We start from the raw sequence: 16806 nt of genomic DNA on the forward strand, positions 1-16806 counted from the left end.
ATTTCTATCCAGCTTGGCAAAGATGCAACTTTGGTTACACTAAGATGCAGACCAGGAATTCCATCGCATCTAAAGGCCCCAGATTGGGAAATGTTGTCCTGAAATAGCAAGGTTTTTTTCCCCCCCTTTTAAGAAGGGGAGTGTGGATGTATGAATCAAAATGCCAAGCAGTTCAATTATGAACCAAGAAATGATGGATTCTGATCGTACTGCTACTTCAAAACGCAGTACTTTTGTGATAATAATGGCCCTGAACTTATTTTTTTTTACAAAACCTGCCTTGATTTGAATAGCTGCACTATTATTAATTTAAATATCCCCGCATCTGCTAAAGTAACCTGCAAACCGTATTCCATGTCAGAGTTCCCTTGAATTCCTAGCTTCTTTGCATTTTGAGTATTTCCTAAAAGCCGCAAGACAATTTTCATTGTGCAACTTATTGTGTTACGTTCGCATGGCATGCTTAACGAGGTTCCCTAACTCCTTAAACAGTCAGGATATTTATGATCATCTGTTATTGTTCAGTGGGTTGTTTAGCCTGGGGTAGTGGCACACTGGACTATGTAGTCTCAAAGGTGCTTTTTTCTTCAAAAGGCAACTGGAGTGTTGTTTTTTCCCTTGTGGAAGAAGAAGAAAACATTTTGCTTCTCATCCAAGAAGCTTCATCACTTCTGAAGACTGGGGGGGGGGGTAGCAGTGGTGGGTTACGGACGGTACTCCTTGGTACAGGCGTACCGATACCTGCTGGGAGCACCAGGTACCATTCTAGTACAGTGCTCCAGAGGGCCCACCCACCCGCCCGCCGTCCTTACCTGTATTTGACCCAACCGGACCATTTGCACACGCCCATGGAGTGTACGGCGCCTGCGCGATGCTCTGCTGCGCAGCTGGAGCATCACGGGTGGTGGGCGCACATGGTGGATGCCCAGCCCTGTCGCAGCGTACCGGTTGCGACGGGATCCAGAACCCACCACTGGGGGATAGGATAGGTATTGACAGTTGAGATTGGATGGGGTGGTGATGGAAAGATAGATTCTGATAGGATGCAGGGGGGTGGGGGGGAATGGAAAGATTGTATTTCTTTGCAGTCATCTGGTCATTAGCATTCTCTCTGAGACCTCCTGAGGCCACTTGGGGGTTTATCTTTATCCTCAGGGTCACCTGAATCAGGATGTAATTGTTTGTGGAATCTTCTTGGAACAGCCACAAGGGTTGCATTGTAAACTAGAAATAGGTGGTATCTTACTTGTCCCCCTCTGTTGAGGGAGGGGTGTTCATAGATGGATTACAGGTAATCCTTGATTTACAAGAGTTCATTTAGTGACTGTTTGGAGTTACAACAACACTGGAAAAAAGTGACTTAGGGCTGTTTTTCACACTTAAGACGATTGTAGCATCCCCATGGTCATGGTGATTTATATTCAGATGCTTGACAACTGACTCACATTTATGATGGTTGAAGTGTCAACCTGGGTCAGATGATCCCCTTTTGCGACTTTCTGACAAGCAAAATCAATGGAGAAACCAGATTCACTTAACAACCATGTTATTCACTTAACAGCTGCAGGGATTCACTTAACCCATGTGGCAAGAAAAGTTGTAAAAAAAGGAGGGGGGAAACTCACTTAACAAATTTCTCATTTAGCAACATAAATTTTGGGCTCAACTGTGGCCATAAGTTGAGGACTACCTGTGTTTACCTCTCTTTCAAACCAATGGTCCTCTCTATACAGAATGTGGACTTTGTGCCGGACAATGTAACTCTGTTCCCATACCACCTGTTAGTAAATATCCATCATCACCACCAATGTTTATTTTTTGAATATATTTGCATAATCAGAGAAGGTACATGAGGTTGGGATTTAGCCAAACTCTCCTCTTGCATTCTCACCTTCCAGCTTTCTTTTGCTGCTGTTGGCCTTATCTAGGAGGTTCTGGGCTTCCTCCTTAAGATTTTTCAGCCTGAGCAGGACGTCCTTGGGCTGTTTTCCCAATTCGTCCTGCAGCTTCTGGTAGTTCTGCTTCACCTCGTCTACCTCCTGGACACAAAGGGAAAAACATCATCACAGAGCAAATGGGTAGAAGTTGGCAATCAATCTGTCAGGCCTGGAAGCCATCATTTGTCTTGGGCCCTCAGGCCTGCCACAATTATTGCTGTTGGAAACTGGGATTATATGGAGTGGGGTAGATATAATCAAAATAGCATTCCTTTCTCAGAGAGTCAAGGTCACCCTACCCTGCACCTGGAGTGGCGTGACTGGGAGCCATCTCCAGTTTTGGATGGTGCCCGATTGGACCACGTGATGGACATGTGGGTGCTGGGCAGGGGCTTGGACTTTCATTTGGGTGGGGGAAACCTAGAAGCTTTCAGATTTGGGTTTTCCCTGATGTGCCAATATGACATCTCTAATAAAATGGAGCTTTGAGGAATCTGAAGTCTTGGAGTCTTCTTTCATTGGGGGTCTTACTTATTTATTTATTTATAAAATTTCGGGATATCCCAATCCCGAAGGACTCCAGGCGGCTTACAAAAAAGAGAAAAAAAAGACACATAACGAACACTGTCTGGCTGAGGGCATCTGAAGGAGGCCCAATCTGTGGGAACTTACTGGCCGCTGGGAGGTATGTGGCAGTAGGCGGTCTCGAAGGTACGCTGGCCCTAAGTCATGTAGGGCTTTAAAGGTAATAACCAACACCTTGAATTGCGTCCGGAGAAAAATTGGTAGCCAGTGCAGCTCGCGGAGGACAGGTGTCACGTGAGTGTACCTCGGTGCACCCAATATCGCTCGCGCGGCCGCATTCTGGACTAACTGCAGTCTCTGAACGCTTTTCAAGGGTAGCCCCATGTAGAGCATGTTGCAATAATCCAGCCTTGAGGTGACAAGGAACCCTGACAAGGAACCCTGACACAATCCCTGAGTAAATATATGTGAAGAATGGTGAGGCGGTTGCCTTTGAGCCAACCGCTAGTCTATTTCCAGCAAACCAAGCAGACGAAGAAATTAGGTCCCAGAAATTAAGAACAGTATCTAGGTTTCCATACCACCTTCAGAACCGTTAGTGGACTTTGCAAGCCATTTACAAACTTCAAGACAGATCAAATGAAACCGTGGCCTCTCTCACAATTTATCCAAGTCAGCAGCTGTTCTGCATTTTTCTCTTGATCACAGCTTGTCATTTGCCATGTTTCTATTCTGCCTGCAGGCCTTAATTTTGGCACTTGGGATATTTTGTAGCAGTGACCAATATTTCTCCTGCAGTCCTACTGATCTCCATTTCCCAGATATTCTAATAAACAGATGTAAAGCATACAAACAGTGTGTAACATCTGGCAGAATTAACATACACGCACGGAGATTAATTGAATTGTGAGCTCGTGCTTCTGTTCCCTAAACTGATACAAACAGGCCTTGGTAATCCTTATCATGTGCCACAAATTCATGATGTTGTTGCCTTTTGGGTTGTTTTTCAGAGGCAGATTTAGCTATTTTCTCATCAGGGACTGATTAGCATTTTCATAACTGTTCTTCAAACCTGAGAATAAGATTCATGAGAGAGAAAATGGGCACACCTCCTTCTTTAAGCCCTGCAGGCACTCTCCATTCCTAACCATGGTGATGCCCAAATAATGTTTGTGCTGTGATATCACGATGTGAATGCTGCCACACGGCTGAGTGATGACAATGCACAACAGTAGGTAAGGGGTAAGAGCTGCACTGTGAGGTTGTGGCAACAATACGGTAGTCCTCGACTTACAACAGTTTGCCTGGTGACTATTCAAAATTACAATGGGACTGAAAAAAAGGGACATGACCCATGTTTCATACTTATGACCATTGCAGGTCACGTAATTTACATTCGGATGCTGGACAACTGACTCACATTGATGACAGTTGCAGTGGGATCCCCTTTTTGCAGCCTCACGCAATACGTTGGGGCAGAGATCGAACCCTAGGCCCCTAACATATGGGGTGCCGCAGGGTTCGGTCCTGTCTCCCCTACTTTTCAACATCTACATGAAACCGCTGGGCGAGATCATTCGGCGGCACGGGATAAAATACCACCAGTATGCGGACGATACCCAGCTGTATCTGTCCGCCCCATGCCAACTCAATGAAGCGGTGGACGTGATGAACCAGGGACTTGAAGCTGTTAGGGACTGGATGAGGGCTAACAAACTTGTGCTCAACCCGGATAAGACCGAGTGGCTGTTGTGTTTCCCTCCCGCCAATTTGGCAAATATTCCATCTCTCAGGCTGGGGGGTCAAACATTATACCCCTCAGACAGGGTCCGCAACTTGGGAGTCCTCCTGGACCCACAGCTGACTTTCGAACACCATTTGTCAGCTGTGACCAGGGGGGCATTTGCCCAGGTTCGCCTGGTGCACCAGTTGCGCCCCTACCTGAACCGGGAGGCTCTCACAACAGTCACTCGGGCCCTTGTGACCTCTAGGCTGGAGTACTGCAATGTGCTCTACATGGGGCTGCCCTTGAGGAGTATTCGGCGACTTCAGCTAGTCCAGAATGCAGCCGCGCGAGCGATCGTGGGTGCACCTCGCTTCACCCACGTAACACCTATCCTCCGTGAGCTGCGCTGGCTACCTGTCGATCCCCGGATACGCTTCAAGGTACTACTTGCCACCTATAAAGCCCTTCATGGTAGTGGATCTGGGTACTTGAGATACCGCCTACTGCTGATCACCTCCACACGACCCATTAGATCTCATCGTTTAGGCCTCCTCCGAGTTCCATCCGCTGGCCAATGCCGACTGGCCACCACGCGGAGGAGAGCCTTCTCGGTGGTAGCCCCGACCCAATGGAACGATCTCCCCGTGGAGCTTCGTACCCTCACCACCCTCCAGACCTTCCGGGGGGAGGGAACTGGAACCGGTTCTAAACAACATGGTAGATTTGTGGAATCTCTTCTATAGAAGAGGTTAGAACTGGCAGGAACCCAACCCTTCTGGGGAGGGTGAAAAACAGGGGTTGCACATGCATTTGTGTGGGGGGGGGGGCAGTCTGCACATAACCCTGTGCAGAAAGACAACAAAGGAGGGAGAAATATAGGAAATCCCAAAGAGGAGATGAAGGCAGAGGCCATTACCAAGAAGAAGATACAACAAGGCGGGGAAAACATGTCAAGGAGCAGTTCTGGAAGTCTTCTGTTTTTCAACCTTGGCAGCTGTAGGATACGTGGACTTCAACTCCCACAATTCCCCAGCCAGCATGAATTCTGGGAGCTGAAGTCCACACATCTTAAAAGTTTCCAAGGTTGAGAATCACTGCGCTAGAGTGTGAATCCACAATTCGTTACTCCCAGCATGGAAAACAGTTGCCTGTCATGAAAGCAATGACGCCAATGGGTCTCTCACATTTTTAAGCCGGAGAGCTATGTTAGTGGCACGCTCAGCTTTTCCCGTGGCCTGCTGAGCCTGGCGCTGATTGTCCTGGGACTTCTTTTGTAAGGTGGCCACATCCTGAGCCAAGTCTTTCAGACGCCGTTCCAGTCGCAGTTCCTTGTTGAGGAGTGTTTCAAGCTGGCTCACAGCCTAAGAAGAAAAGAAAATCACAAAGCATGGTTGACTTTTGAGAAAGGTTACATCCACATTCAGGGCACATCCACGCAAAAATGAGTTTTGGAATTGGGACTCCTCCATTATATCTCTGACACACAAAGATTGCAATTAATCAAAAGTTAATACAGTAAAATAATGTTTCCCAAATGTCTATGGAGATTCTTGGTCATTCAGGTCATGGTTGTCCCAAAGATGCTTTTTCAACAGGCAAAAGAACTTTCCGGTTTTTCTTTGAAGACGTTTTGCTTCTCATCCAAGAAGAGCTGAAGAAGCTTCTTGGAAGAGAAGTGAAATGTCTTCAAAGGAAAAATAAGAAAGTCCAGTTGCCTCCAGAAAAAGCACCACGGGAGAACCATGACCTGGATGACTGAGAATCTCTATAGACTTTTAGCTATACAATTCAGGATGAACACCCTTTGAATGGTGTGGAAGTAGGAATGGATTTCCAGAGAGAAAAAAATGGCAGAGTACAGGAACCAAGAGCACCACGTAGGTGACCCTGAGGACACAAATAAACCTCCAAGGGTTTCAACGACCCTCTAAAAAGGATGCAAATGACCAGCTGTGATCAAGGAGTATAAATCCTTCCATTCCCCACTATCCTGTCAGAGCTGAATAAGCTTCTTGGATGATGAGAAGCAAAAAAAACACACACACACACACACACACACACACACACACACACACACACACACACGACAGTCCAGTTGCCTCCTGAAAAAGCACCTTTGGGATGCTTCCCAAATGTTTTTCTTCATTATCCCAAGAAAGTCCCTAAAATTGACTTTAAGTCCATTTTATTTGTGTCCTGCCTTTTTGGGGAGGGAGGTCAATCGTTTCTTTAAATGGTTGCTAAGTGAGCAGTCATAGGGACTGCTTATGGACTACCTGTAGGAGCTGAAAGTTATATCCAAATGTATGTCAGAAAATATTAATTAGTCAACTGGGTTATATAGGGAAGTCAGAATTCGTAGGTTGATAATAGCTGCAGTACATTGAATAATGAATAATAGAAAAAACAAACGTGACTTTGGGAGAACATACACAGCATTTTAAATCAATGTGATCCTATAGAAAAAAAGGATTTCATTAGATTTCATAGGCATAGATGAGATGTGAGACCGCAGAAAAAGTGATTCAGTTGTTCAGAAACCTACAAATGAATAGTCTGGCAACTGTGGTTTAGAAATAATTATATGTTGGGCTGTTGGGCTGAGCTCCAAGCTTCGCAATTTGGTTGCAAACATTTCAACACCATTCAAGGAGACATCATCATACAAAGCTGATCAAGAAGATGTTTAGAAGATTAATACCACAAATGGCAGAAGACATGAGACTGTTTTGTCAATGGAAAGATACAGGTTGATAGATGGAAGAGTATAATTTAAAACTAGTTAAACTTAGTGAAATTTAGTGATAATAGGTATAGTTAAATAAAAAATTGATAATGATAATAATGTATACAATGTTTGGTGTTATGATATGCAATAATTGGATATGAATATTGAATGATACCCATGAAGGGAAGATTAGAAAACCTTTTGGATTATATATTAAGGTCAATAAAAAAAAAGAAGTAAATTAGATAGAGTCAAGTTTTGACCATTAGGGGGGAAATGTTATGATATAGGATATAGTCAAATAAAGGGATGATAAATAGTTTATATATAGGTATGGGTACATCATAAGTAAACTGGATGTAAATTGTAAACAGTGTTTTGAAAAGGAGGATTGGAAAATTTTGTTACTAAATATTATGGATGTTTAGCTAGAATAGGACATAAGGACTCAGTACTATTGGAGGATTTTAGAAATAGTAAATGAAAGGCCAGTATGTGGTTATGTATGAAATGTTGGTATATTTGATGATGAAGGACGTTTAAACAATGATAGGCAAATAAAACTGGAGGTATGATGATGGTAACATATATAAACATTGGAGTTAAAATACTTGAGTTAATATGAACTATACTTGATGACGGTGGAAGAGATGCACGAAAGTCTTTTGTAACCAACTGATACACTTTCTACAGTATGTAAAGAAAGAAGGTTTTATGTGTTATGTTTGTTTTGAAAATAAAAAATAAAAAAAATATTTTTTTAAAAAAGGAGACATCGTCAGTGCGCTTTGAATTGTGCTTGTCCATCCAGTGCACTGACGATGTCTCCTCTAATAGCGATGAAATACTTGCAACCAAATTGCCAAGCTTGGAGCTCAGCTCAACAGCCCAACTACCAACCCGAGTTACTTATATTCAAATACATTTCATAATTAATTGTTTCTTTAGAATAGCCAAGAAGGCTTTAACCATCAATCTATTCATGTGCAAGCATAAAAAAACCCTGATTGATTTGATTGTCTATGATGAAAGCCTTGAAAGAATTACTGAAAGTCCAAGTATAGTAAGAAGGTCTGAATGTGGGACGTCACGAGGGGATCAGAGAAAAATCATCTTGGAAGGAAGGAAGGGAAAGAAAAAAAAAGTATACTAACTGCAAGAGAAAGCATGAGCCTAGCATGAAGCAGCATTAGAAGATAGACTAATCTCCTAATACAGGAGGAGCCAGGATTAATAGAAAATGAGTGTAAGGAAAGGGGATTTGGAAGTTACGTGGAACAGAATGATAAGAATTAAGCTGCAGATGACAGAGAGTTTGTAGAATGACATTAATATGAACTATGAAAAAGAATGCTTGCTGGAAGGATAAAGTTGTAGATAAGAAAAATTGAACAGAAGAAAATGAGTGATGCAACAAATTAGAGAAAGATACTGTATAATATATAGGGCAATGAAATGAGTTGCAAAGGATGCACAGATACTCCTTGACTTACAAACGTCATTGAGGGCAGAATTGTCCCAAAGGTGCTTTTTCAGGAGGCAACTGGACTTTCTTGTTTTTTTCTTTTGAAGAAATTTCGCTTCTCACCATGACCTGGATGACTGAGATTCTCTACAGACTTTTAGCTATACAATTTGGGACGAACGCCCTTTGAATGGTGTGGGAGTAGGAATGGATTTCCAGAGATAAAAAATGGCAGATTACAGGAACCAGGAGCACTGCTCAGGTCACCCTGAGGACACAGATAAACCTTTTAGACTGTTGTTGACTGTACTTCAGCAACAGTCCAAAAAGATGCAGATGACCAGCTGTCTGCAAAGAATATAAATCCTTCTATTCCCCACTGGCTGTCAGAGCTGAAGCTTCTTAAATGAGAAGCGAAATGTTTTCAAAAGAAAAAACAAGAAAGTCCAGTTGCCTCCTGAAAAAAAACACCTTTGGGACAACCATGACCTGGATGACTGAGAATCTCTATAGCCGTGATGGAGAACGTATGGCACGCATGCCAGAGGTGCAGAGGTGGGTTCCTGCCAGTTCTAATCTCTTCTATAGAAGAGGTTACACAAATCTACAGTGCTGTTTAGAACCAGTTCCAGCTCCCTCCCCCCGCCCGTCCGCACATCATCAAGATGAAGAGTGAGAGGAGGAATTCTGGGAGTTGAAGTCCACAAGTCTTAAAGCTGTCAAGTTTGAACACCCCTGGGGTTTTTTTTTTCTAAAGGTTTAGGGGTGCAAGGGTCTTGTAACTTGACAGCTTTAAGACTTGCACACTTCAATGCCAGTTTCTGAGCCAACATTTTGGTTGCTAAGCAAGAGCATTGCTAAGTGAGTTTCACCACATTTTAAAAGTTGGCCACACCCACCCAGCCACATGACTGTCAAGCCACTCCCACCTGGTCACATGGCCAGCAAGCCACTCCCACAAAGCAGGCCACACCTACAGAAGAGGTTCTAAAAATTTTGAAACCCATCACTGCAGAGGTGGCACACAGAGCCCTCTCTGTGGGCATGTGCGCCATCGCCAGCTACTCTTCTGGTGTCTGGCGTGCACATGTCCGTGCCGGAGCGCCAAACAGCCAAAGACCAGCTGGGCGGTGTGCATGTGTGTGCTGGCCAGCTGGTCTTCAAGTTTCCAGGGCTCCAGCATGTGTATGCAATCACACGCGTGCCGGACACGAGAAGACCAGGTAGCTGGCAAGTGCATGCACACTGCCCAGCTGGTCTTCAAGTTTCCGGGGCTCACACGCACATTCCAGTTTGGGCACTCAGTGCCAAAAAGGTTCCCTATCACTGCTCTATAGTCTTTGAGGCCAGAATTACAGTCCTAAATCCTGTTGGTCATAAAATAATTCTATGACCTTTTTTTGCAGGGGTCACAGCTTTGCCAAACAGATCTAACTGTCAATGTTCTGCAAAACCATCCTAAAATCCAGTCACATGATTGTGGGAGGCTGCAAATGACTATAAAAGTGACCATGTTGCCCAAGGGCCTGAAATTTTGATCATGTGATGATGATGAGGGCAACCATCAGAACTTCAAATCTGGCTGTTAAGTAGCCCCAAGGTGGTCCCGTCGTAACTTGGAACAGTCACTAGTCAAGGATTACCTGTATCTATTTTTCTGCTAAATCTGCCTTCTGGTGTTTAAGAATAATAAGGTGTCAGAGAATTTTTTAAAAATCTTCCATAATCAGAAAAGTAACCATCTCATTTCCATCTCATAAACAACCCCTCAGTCTGAAGTTTTAGTTAGTGCAATACCATTTTGCTTATTTTAATTATTTCATAAAAATAAACTGGCAAAATCGGTATATATATATTTGACAGATTATACTGATAGAGAGTATGGATTACTGGGACCATTTCATAGTAGCCATGATAGGATTTTGTAGTAGAAGTAACTGTCTGGCGGCACCATAATGGCCTAAATTTATATTTATGTTTGTGTGTATATGACATTTTAGCATTACGAATTTGGTATTGCAAATACCTCTACCATGTATTAACTGTCACCCCATAATGTTGGGGGCATGTACAATACATATTCGATTCAGGCTAAGGCTAGATTGGTGGACATTCGGTATGTAGACTGATGCCAAGATCATTTAAAAATGGACTAGAAGAGCCAGATAAAGCAGGGATACTGTGGAGGTGAGATAAGCTATATTTAATGCATTAACCAGAGGCCTTTGAAAAGGGTGCTGATATATGGTGAAGTGAACTTACAAACAACAACGGATACTTAAGAGAGGGAAGTGTAACTCCTTCAATGAGCTTGGTACTACTAGGCACTGTTCCCCAACTCTGATAAGCTTAAGATGTGTGCTGGCTGGGGAATTCTGGGAGTTGGAATCCACTCATCTTCAAGTGGCCAAGGTTGAGGAATACTGCTATTAGGTATATATGTCATGGTTCCCTAACTGGTGAAAAGCCAGTACTGCCAATAAGGTAAAGGTTCCCCTTGCACATGTGTGCTAGTAATTCCCGACTCTAGGGGGCGGTGTTCATCTCCGTTTCAAAACCAAAGAGCCAGCGCTGTGCCAAGATGTCTCCGTGGTCATGTGGCCGGCATGACTAAACGCCGAAGGTGCATGGAACGCTGTTACCTTCCCACCAAAGGTAGTTCCTATTTTTCTATTTGCATTTTTAACATGCTTTCGAACTGTTAGGTTGGCAGAAGCTGGGACAAGTAATGGGGGTTCACTCCATTATGCGGCGCTAGGGATTCGGACTGCTGAACTGCCGACCTTTCTGATCGTCAAGCTCAGAGTCTTAGCCACTGAGCCACTGCGTCCCTTTTGGTGTATCTAAATATGGTGTATCTAATTACATTTGTACGTTGAGAAAACAGAATGCCTCGGAGTTCAATTTGTGATGGATGCATTACTTGGAACCTGACAATATAAATGTTAATTAAAACTTCATAGAATCATAATCCACTGGCTTAATACAGGTAATCCTCACAACAGTTCACTGAGTGACCGTTCAAAGCTACAACAAAAATGAAAATAAGTGACTTTTCACACTTTGAAGCATCCCCATGATCATGTGATCAAAATTCAGACACCTGGCGACTGACTCACATTTATAACGGTTTCAGCGTACCAAGGTCACGTGATCACATTTTGCAACCCTCTGACGAGCAAAGTCAAAGGGGAAGCCGGATTCACTTAACAACCATGTTACTAACTTATCAACTGCAGTGATTCACTTGACAACTGTGGCAAGAAAGGTCATAAAATGGGGCGAAACAAATGTCTGATTTAACCACAAAAATTTTGGGGTGGCTCAATTGTGGTCATAAGTCAAGCACTATCTGCGTTAAAGAGGTTTTGCTCTTAGGAAATAGCCATTACATTTTCAGCTTTGGGGTGACATTAAAGAACATTTCCTTAAATGCCAGTCTTGGGTGATGCTGAAAAGCGGAAAAAAAAAGGGATTGATTCATTCATTACGTGGCCATCAAGTTGTTTTCAACTCCTAGAGAACACTTAAATAAGAGTTTTTCCGGGACATTGTAACCTGTCTTTCATGTTTCTCAAAGGTTTCACTTTGTTGTGACCAGCCGGCGGCCAGTAGAGCTGGCAGCAGAGTTGGACAGTGAGGAGGAGGTTGGGGGGGAACACCGGCCATTCCTGGGGGCTGAGGAAAGCTCAGACGAGGGCTCTGTGTCGGAGGCATAGAGGGAGCCAGAGAGCAGTAAGGCAGAGGCACAGCTGGAGCCTGTTCCCAGTGAGTGCATGCGCAGAATTGCCAGAAGACAAGAACAACTAAGGAAGCAGAGTCGACTTGGGAGTAAAGCCACACCTCGGAGGCGATTGGCCCCTCCCATAGGAAACAAAAGCGAAGCAAATGTGGAGGGGTTTTTGCAGGAAACAATTCATTCCTTCAGTCGTTTCAAGAGTGGAAAGTTCTGTTTGTGACTATAAGAGACTCTGTGCCAAGTTTTGTCTTGTCCTGCATTTGGAAACTAGTTATCTGGCAGCTCGTCAAGCGAGATAAGGTTCGTGTTGATAAATATTCCTCTGAAAGATTGTTTGCCAAGCCTTGCTAACTGTGAATGAAAGGAATTCACAGTCGTGTAAATAAAAGCGGTTTTGCCGGGACCAAGGCTCTGCTTCATTGCTTGTTAAGGAAGCCTAGGTCAGAACACACTTATCACCACTGAACTAGAGTCCAAAAGTGCTTTGCATCTGATTAATCCCTGGATGGGAGATGGCTATAAATTAATCTGGGAGTACAAATACAAGACCCAAGAGAAGGCAGCAGCTACTTTGTTGACAAGGAAATGGCATGCATCCCTGAAAACAGGAGGGACTGAGTTTGAGTCTTACCTGCAGAATCACGGAGGGGCAGAATGAAAGGCCGGGTACAGAAAATACTTGGAGCTGTCCACTGAAATAGCCCTTAGACTTATATACCGCTTCATAGAGCTTTTACAGCCCTCTCTAAGCTGTTTATAAAGTCAGCCTATGGCCCCCAACAATCTGGGTCCTCATTTTACCCACCTCGGAAGGATGGAAGGCTGAGTCAACCTTGAACCTGGTGAGAGTCGATGTGCCAATTTGCAGGCAGCCGACAGTCAGCAGAGGTAGGCTGCAGTACCGCACTCTGACCACTGCACCACCACAGAATATCTGAAAAGCTATCCAGGGTCTTGATTAAATCACAACTCCCTTCCTTCCAAAAATTACAACCTTCTGCACTTCACCTGTTTGACTTTGCCTTCCACACTCTGGATGGCTTCCTTTGTCTTTTTCAGAGCTTCCTTGGCTGCCTTCACTTTGTTTTTGGCGCTGTCCAGTGCTCCAGAGGTTTCCGCCACCGTTTCCTGTACACCTTCTGCTTTTTCCCTGTGGGCAACAAAACCAAAGAACTTCATCGCATTTCACCAAGATAACGGTTATTGCAGATGAAGCTTTGGGGATGAAACTACAGGTACTTCCTCTACTGGATCAAAAAATGGACAAACAATCTCAATACATAATCATACACATACTCACTGCACCAGGATTGCCTTCGCACAAAACTGGAAAAAAAATCAATACACTCTCAGATGAAACTACAATCAGGAAAATACTCGAATGCAAAGAAATGGATGAAATGACAATAGAACTAAAAGAAAGAGAAGAATCGGACTTCTATAAAGTATGGAATAAAATGTGCAAGTGGCTAGAAAACGGAAGCCAAGACAGAAAATAGAGAATGCAAATATACGGGGATATAAATAATGAATACTATTATATGTGTTAATATTACGTTTGTTACTTTATAGGACAAGGTTAGGTTAGGTTAGGTTAGGTTTATTAAACTTGTATGCCGCCCTATTCCCAAAGGGACTCAGGGCGGCTGACAAACCAATAGGGAAAGGGGGCAATACAAAAGACAAAACAAGACAACAACAAGTACAAAGACAAATTAAAAACATCTCAACAGCCGCAACAGTTTGAGTGGAGCTGGAAACTCTCAGCCCCAGGCCTGCCGGAACAGCCAGGTCTTGACGGCTGTGCGGAAAGCCTGAAGGGTGGTGAGGGTCCGAATCTCCACGGGGAGCTCGTTCCAGAGGGCCGGAGCAGCCACAGAGAAGGCCCTCCTCCGGGTGGTCGACAGTCGACACTGGCTAGCTGATGGAATCCGGAGGAAGCCTAATCTGTGGGATCTAATTGGTCGCAGGGAGGTAATTGGTAGGAGGCGGTCTCTCAAGTACCCAGGTCCGATACCATGTAGGGCTTTAAAAGTAACAACTTTTAAAGGTTACAGGGAGAGGAAGGCAACGCAGAAGGGAGAATGATAAAAGCTAAGAAGGAAAACCGATATAGAAAGCTGTAAAATTACTGTATATCGTTATGTATGTTCTGTGTTTTGTTTTGTCTTATTGTGTTTTTTTTCTTTGCTGTGTCTTTCCTATTGTTTTTAAAGATCAAAACATTTAATAAAAATTATTGGGGAAAAAAAGAAACTAAAGGTAGTCCTCAGGTTATGATGGCCATCTGGAGTGGAATTTCTGTTGCTAAGCAATGCAGTTATAAACCACGATGATGACATGTAACCACGTCATTTTAGGCAAGAGCAATCCCAACAGTCCCGGCTGCTATCATAACCAAAAACCATGCCGCTTGTTAAGAGAAAACACTACGTGACCAGAGTCCTAGGCAAGCAGGCCAGAGGGTGAGGAGCTCTGGGGAGTGCAAATGAATGTGAGTTGGCCGGTGGGGGCCAGGGGTGGGCACGACTTAGTGTGTGCCAGCTAGTGAGGATAGCAGGCATGTGGTACTGAATGCAGGAAGACCAGCGGGGACCACTAGAGAGCATGGGCAGGAAGGTGGGTATTACAGAGATACCTACCGGTGGTCCTCAACTCACAAGTTTATTGAGTGACCAAAATTACAACGGCACTGAAAAATATGACTTATGACTCTTTTTCACAGTTATGACCTACGCAGCATCCCCACGATCATGTGATCAAAATTCAGACGCTTGGTAACGGGTTCATACTTATGACCGTTGCTGTGTCCCGAGATCATGTGATCCCCTTTTGCAACCTTCTCGCGAGCAAAGTCAACCAGGAAGCCAGATTCACTTTAACAACTGTGTTACTAACATATCAACTGTGGGCCTTGAGTTTGACACCCCCTGCAATATGCTAAAATGAGGGCTGCATCCTCACAACATAGTGAACCACAACGTGTGCAGTTTGGTCCAGTGTCAACCTTTGAACTTCAGAAGAGGATAATAAAAGATGAGAGGGACCCATCCTACCCAAGGTCACATCCTCTCATTGGCTCTTAAGCTTAGATCCTGGTTAAATGACCCAATCCTGCAAAATATGTGACATGGTTATTTCTTTACCGAAAACAATAATAATTAATAAAGTGGTTTGGTTTTGTTCCTGCCAGAGACACTTACCTGGCCTGTTCTGCTTTTGTCAGCAAATCCCTAGCAAGAGTTAGGTTTTGCACTGTACAGTTGAGGATAACGTCCACTCTGTTAAGCTGGCCGATTCTGTCCCAGATCTCCTTAATCAGACTGTCGATCTCACTTTGGCTGATGGGCTGGGGAATGTTCAGGACCCGCTGAGCCACCAGCTCAATGCTCTCTGGATCGGCACCTTCCTCTAGGGAGACAAGCACAGGCCTTTGATGCTCATCTAGTCACCAGTCACCAGCCTCACCCCTGCCCCTCCAAACCAATTATTACAATATGAACAGAGGTGGGTTTCACATAATTTTACCACTGGTTCGCCGTGCATGCGCATGTGAGCTTCTTCGCATGCGCGTAGGCTTCCACGCATGCACTTTGCTTGCACGCGCGGCTTGCATGTCTGCACATGGCTTAGAAAACGTGGCTAAATAGGACGGCATAGCGCCGGGGTGGGTGGGCGGCTGGGCACAGGTAGCCACTATCGATTTGTTTGAACTAGTCTGAACTGGCTGAATACCACCACTGAATATGAACATTGTCAGAACACACTTCCATTACTAACACCCATATTTTCCTTCCTGCATAGGGCAAGAATGGGTGGAAGCTTTACAGAGGGAGACCCGAACTCAAAATAAAGAGGCATTTCTGGAGGGTGAGACTCCCTGCAATCATGAGAGCTTCATCACTGGAAGTTTTCAAGTAACGGTTGGATAGCTAAAAGTCTGTAGAGATTCTCAGTCATCCAGGTCATGGTTGTCCCAAAAGTGCTTTTTCAGGAGGCAACTGGACTTTCTGGATCTTTTTCTTTTGAAGACGTTTCGCTTCTCATCCAAGAAGCTTCTTCAGCTCTGACTGGATAGTGGGGAATGGAAGGTTGGATAACCATGTGTCTGGGGAGAGCATGAGGATTCCTGCCCTGGGCTGGGGAACAGATTAGAAGATCTCCAATATTTCTTCCAACCCTATGATTCTACGAAGGTAGGCTTTATATTTTATTAAGGCAGCAGGAGGATACATTTACTTTTCGACATGCTTTATCTCAGGTTTGGTGTGAGCAATGCTCTGATACCTGCTAGGAAGTCTTTTATCTTCTGGATGAATTCTCTCAGCTTGGCTGTGGATTTCTCCACCTGGTTCCGTGCTCCTTGAGCGTGGTCCAAGATGTCCTGAGCGTGGTTCCTGGCATCCCGTGCCAGGTTCTGGACTTCTTGCACCTAGAATGGAAGCTTCAGCATAGCATTTCTCAGGGGCATCTAGTAGAGGTATCAAAAAAATGATGCCGTAACCATGTAATGCAGGGGTGTCAAACTCAAGGCCAGTGGGCCAGATGTGGTCCATGGGGTGCTTAGATCTGGCCTGCAGGGCTGCCCTGGAAACGGCGAAGGACCAGCCCGTAATACCTCTGCCAGTGAAAACAGAGCTCACGAGGAATGCATGCGGACCTCCGAAGCTCCGTTTTTTGCTGGCA

General features: G+C 44.4%; 1 protein-coding gene across 1 annotated transcript in view; it reads right to left on the reverse strand.

Annotated features, from left to right (window-relative positions):
- LOC116504622 (laminin subunit beta-4-like) overlaps window positions 1-16806 on the reverse strand; it is a 106478-nt gene that overhangs the window by 629 nt on the left and 89043 nt on the right. The window contains exons 30-34 of the mRNA XM_032211766.1: window positions 16408-16552; window positions 15324-15531; window positions 13129-13270; window positions 5373-5549; window positions 1892-2039 (exon numbers count right to left, since the gene is read on the reverse strand). Coding sequence (XP_032067657.1) covers window positions 1892-2039; window positions 5373-5549; window positions 13129-13270; window positions 15324-15531; window positions 16408-16552 — 820 coding nt within the window. The remainder of the gene's footprint in view (window positions 1-1891; window positions 2040-5372; window positions 5550-13128; window positions 13271-15323; window positions 15532-16407; window positions 16553-16806) is intronic.

Source organism: Thamnophis elegans, chromosome 2 (genome assembly GCF_009769535.1).
Source record: "Thamnophis elegans isolate rThaEle1 chromosome 2, rThaEle1.pri, whole genome shotgun sequence".
NCBI classification, from domain to species: domain Eukaryota; kingdom Metazoa; phylum Chordata; class Lepidosauria; order Squamata; family Colubridae; genus Thamnophis; species Thamnophis elegans.